The sequence below is a fragment of the Acipenser ruthenus genome, chromosome 4, assembly GCF_902713425.1.
Source record: "Acipenser ruthenus chromosome 4, fAciRut3.2 maternal haplotype, whole genome shotgun sequence".
NCBI classification, from domain to species: Eukaryota; Metazoa; Chordata; class Actinopteri; order Acipenseriformes; family Acipenseridae; genus Acipenser; species Acipenser ruthenus.
Genome location: NC_081192.1, coordinates 98,401,106 through 98,406,215, shown reverse-complemented (window position 1 = coordinate 98,406,215; position 5,110 = coordinate 98,401,106). Strand labels below are relative to the sequence as shown.

Below are 5,110 nucleotides of genomic sequence, written 5' to 3'. Positions count from 1 at the left end.
TCTTTGCCTCAACTCGAAGACTCCCGGAGACCCCTTCAGACTCCACACTCCTTTACAAGCAAGTCTAAATTAGTCCTGGTATCAGCACATCCAACCTCTGTGGCTGTATAGATAACTACTTGATTATATGATGTAAATTGGTATTTAGAAAAAGAACATGGATTTTTATAAGTTGCCATCCACTGTAAATGCTGGTATAAGAGTGTTTGAATATGAGGCTTAATACTCCCTCATACAATGTGTGACATTGTTCTTGGCTGCAGATGGTCTATTGTTTGCATATAGTGGGGGTCCTTTAAATGATGCCTTTGGGTTCACTCAGACATGGCTTGCTAATGCAAAATAACTATAACTTCAGTAAATCCCAAGCCACAGTTGACATTAGTAGGAAGATAATAATAGGATGTACTAATCTTCATGACATGTACACACACATACAAAAAAAAGCTTAATTCAAGGAAAACAGTTTATGAAAATTGTCTGTGCTTTATTTAATGCAAACACAAAGCCCTTAAACACAAGCGGTTTTGTCCTAAATTAAACCCATTCTTAAGATTATAATCTATGTTTTTTTACAGCACAGGCTGCATTTTAACATACACAGTGCTCAGTTGGTATTCTACAATTCGATAATTCATGAATTCTGTTCTTTCACAATTAGGTTAGTCCATGCTAACATTAAATTGTACATGTCTGTATATGGGCCCTTAAGCAATTCACTGCAGCGACATAAACGAGCAGTCCTCTATACAGTATTCTACCTGTAGCAAAAGTAAATCCTTTATATATGATAAATGAAAGATTTGTTTTGTAAGGTAATGTTTAATATAAAAAACATACTGCAGAACAAAACTAGCTGGTCTTCTTTCTTATACAATACTTGTGTAGAACCGCGTCCCTCTGGCTGTACGCTGCCTTGGAATTTGTCAACCAACTGAACAGTACACGTTGTCCAGTCCACAAATGGGTAACTCATCTCCCTTTTCAAACAAGCTTTGAAGTGCATTCTGCATATACTCAACATGGGGGGAAAAACAATAGGCGTGGATTATTTTACCTCAGAACTGAGATAACATTTAAATTAATGAGCCTGACATTGTCTATCCCTGGATCCAGACAGCAGAAGCAAAGCCTTATGCTGAGGGGGGGCATACCAAAAGTCAGACACTGAGTGTCATGCTGATGAGTACCTCTCATGTAATACACAGAAGCTTAAAGCTGTATGATCCCAACTGCCTTTTCATTTAGGCGTTTTCCAAAGGCAGATCATTCGGATTAACTTTAGAGAACAGCAAAGAAGAGCTACAGGTACTACAAGTACAGGAACCCATGGCACTCTTTATTTGGAAAAAACAGGCTGGAATATTTTCTTTCCCTTAATGTATGCCTAGTTTATGAATAACAAAGGCTATTCATTTTAAAGAAAAAGCTATACAGACCTATTATGTGTTCATTTATTTTTTTTATGTACCAGAATAAAAAAAGACATTTGAGAATGTCTAAAAAATGATAATCTTGGTTCACACCACAAAATGTATATTTAGAAAATATAAATGTATTTATTTTTTCCCCCTACAGACGTGCCATTTCCTTTTTTCTCATGTTAATGGAGGACACTATTACAAACACAAACCTCTGCCTCTGTTTTTTTTTGTAACTTTTTTTTTTTTAGGATAGATAAATAACAAAGTAAGGCATATATTTCCCATGATGTGTTTTTTGGCCGTGCCAATTGCCTGAAACAAGAAACAGTATAAATGCAGTTTATCATTGCGACTACATTAGTCACAAAATGCAGGAGGTTAGCCAGGAATTCTGAAAACCACCAGTGGGTGAATCATCGTGTACTTTGTACTGTATAGCCATAAAAAGGCTGTAATTTTCAGTTATTTTCAAAACTTGGTAAATTATGTTGAGTAAATCTATATTAGCTTTGGAATTAAAAAAGCAAACTTGAAGCATGGAAGCATGAAAACTAAAACAATCATGTTCAACTGAACAAAACAAAGTGCAAACATGAGTTAAAATGCAAAAGCAAAGAAGATTCAGACTCAATACTAAAAGACTTACTCAAAATCCTTTGTCCAAGTTTTCAAAATAGCTCCCAAAGTCTCACCAAAACTATATTTGACACAATTCACTAACTCCTAACCCAAGTTAACACATCTTTCTGCCTTTAAATGTGCCAATGAGCTGACTTATGAATACTACTACTACTACTATTATTATTATTATTATTATTATTATTATTATTATTATTATTAATATTAATTATTTATTTCTTAGCAGATGCCCTTATCCAGAGTGACTTACAAGATATCATATTATTTTTACATACAATTACCCATTTATACAGTTGGGTTTTTACTGTTTTTTACTGGAGCAATCTAGGTAAAGTACCTGGCTCAAGGGGACAGCAGCAGTGTCCCCTACCAGGGATTGAACCCACGACCCTCTGGTCAAGAGTCCAGAGCCCTAACCACTACTCCACACTGCTGCCCCAATAATACATTTTTCTTTCGTTTTTTTAGACAAAACTAAAAAATATGAAAATTGTATAAATTAAAAAAAACACAGTTCACTGAAATTATCAATCCAATGTATTCATTCCATCCAAGTGATATTAAAATCACATACACACAGTACTTTCAGTCTGAAAGGTTTACATGTTCGACCCAGCAAACCACTTGGAAAATGATGATTTCCAATAGAATAGACACACTATTTTAACAATAGTATTCCATGATACAAAACAAGCTCCACATTCAAACTATTATTGAATTGTAAATGTTCGACCCAGCAAACCGAAAAAGGCAACTAAATAAACTGCAATATTATGCAATAGTCAAGTTGAGTATTCTGTATATATTTAAAAAGCATTTAAAAAAAATGGAAGGAAAGAAAGTTTCAATAATAATATACTGCAGGTGGCACCGCAACCTTCTGTAGCTTTGCTTTAGAAAACATTCAGTTTAGAAAAAATAATAAGGCAATATTTATATAAACAGATACACTAAAATAAATTGCTATAGGGTTACAATTGTACATATTCTGATTAATATCATTTTTTTTTCTTTTCCTCAGGAACTGCCGTTCTGTTCGATGTACATTTTGGAAAGAGAAGCAGCCATGGATTTTGCCAGTTCTTCGTCCCTTTTCCTTTGCACCTGGGTCTGTCTGCACCAGTTCTCATATTCAGGATTGGGCAAGGGTCGATCGGACACCGTATCATAGTGCCCACTGCTGATCCAGCTTAACCAAATGCTCTGCTTGGAAGGCTCCTCATCGCCCAGGTAATGCACCATAGTGGATACTGTGGGGCTTTCCAAGCTGCCTCCGGTAGTGAGGTGGATGTTAATGTTCAACATCTGGCTCATTGCTAACAGCTCTGGATAGCCGGCCCACGCTCCATCCTGGGCAGCGTTAATCAAAAATTCCCCGACATCGCCTTCAATAATTGGGTTAAACTCATCCAGGTGATCCGCTATGTGGTGGAGAGTTTGCTCCCTCAAATCTTTGTGCATGGACTGCTCCCCATACACTGCTTTACTGACAGCCCTGTACAAGCAGTTACCATCTGGGATGATGTGAAACCTGTACTTCTGCCTTTCGTGGAGGTATTTGTTTTGCTTTTCCACTTCAGCAAAATAATGTACGATTTTCTCATTTTTGTCAGTTTTATTTTCAGCGACAGGACCAGGCTTGGCTAAATGTGCGATATTAACTTCAGGCGCTTCGGAGTCAATATCCTTGTTGTCATCATAACTATCCTGATAACTTTGGTGTCTACTTTGTGCTGGTTCCAAAACTTTGCGTCCTCTATCGTTTAAAAGTATGGGCTCTCCCTCTGCATCATTTTGCGCTTCGTTAGTACTGTTAGGCTTAAAGCCGGATTCTTTTTCCAAACCAGTATCCTTTGGTTCGCAAACTTTGACATAATATGGCATCCTGTCTATGTTGATCATGTGATATTGCTCAAACACGTCCACTTTGTTCTTCATGTTCTCAATAACATCATCCAGCCACCCGGTCTCTGGTGTATAGTTCTCCCTTTCCAGGACAGGGGAGCTCGGGAGGCTTCGGAAATAATTTCTCGACGTGGGTTCAGTGCTACTTCTCGAGTCCTTTATAATCTGTACAGGCACGAACGTTTCCACTCCAGTGGGCCTGGTGGTAATCGTGATCTGTGCAGTAGAGGTAAAGTAGGCTGGCTTGTTCGCTGAGCCAGTAACAGCTTCATAACAAGAAAACGCAGGCATGTTTGCAACAGACGCGGTGTTTTTAACTGGATCCTCGCCGTTTTCTGTGGCACTCTTCTTAGTAGTACTTGTAGCAATAGTCGTAGCAGAAGTACCAGTAACAGGCACGTTATCTAGAACAGCTGCTATAGGAATCGAAACTTTACAAGCACATCCAGGGAAATGTGTCAACACACTGCTGTAGAGCTGCATTTTAAACTTGCACCCACCCCTTTTTATAAAAACTCTTCACCCCCGGTAACAACACAGGGTGAGAATGGCAGTTAAAAATACTCACGGTCATCACAGGCAACGTAAATGACGTGAAGCATGTATCCACAGCTCTGATCCTAATTCTTGCAGTCACAGTCAGAATATCCCACTTTAGCCATCTTGCGTCACCGCTGCGCGCTCCCCCCTAATTATAGCGGGGAAGAATGCAACAGGACCCTACTCTATCCCGATCCTCTTAATGCACTCACCGAGTGGCTGTTTCGATTGCTAACTGTGCATATGGAATTCAAAGTATTTGATGTGTCACAGGACACTTTTGGAACTACATTCGTTAAACAGCGAATCCTGTTTACTCTAATGTCTAAAACGTCAGGACGTTGGAATGCGAAAAGCTCGCCAAGGCGCACAAAATATGATGACGCGTACATTTTAAAACACCCTACACTGGCCAGAATATATATGTAAGTCCCCTTCGGTGCTGTTTTTATTGGTCATATTATTCTATTTTTGTTAAAGCCATCATTTGTTATATATTATTATTTACTAGTCTATATAGCCACATATATTACACAACGGGTGTTCCTAGTTGAGTAAAAATTGCCATACTGATAGGAAAACAAAACCAGTTTATTTATTTA

At 38.1% G+C, this 5,110-nt stretch overlaps 1 protein-coding gene across 1 annotated transcript; it reads right to left on the bottom strand.

Annotated features, from left to right (window-relative positions):
* Positions 1-461: 461 nt before the first annotated feature.
* On the bottom strand, positions 462-4,811 carry LOC117400042 (OTU domain-containing protein 1-like). Its single transcript, XM_033999491.3, has one exon. The coding sequence runs from the start codon at positions 4,449-4,451 to the stop codon at positions 3,081-3,083; it is 1,371 nt and encodes a 456-aa protein (XP_033855382.3). The 5' UTR covers positions 4,452-4,811; the 3' UTR covers positions 462-3,080.
* Between the last annotated feature and the right edge of the window lie 299 nt (positions 4,812-5,110).

What these genes read in the sequence shown, in the direction of transcription:
- LOC117400042 (XM_033999491.3), bottom strand. Translation starts at nt 4,451, where the DNA reads ATGCAGCTCTACAGCAGTGTGTTGACACATTTCCCTGGATGTGCTTGT.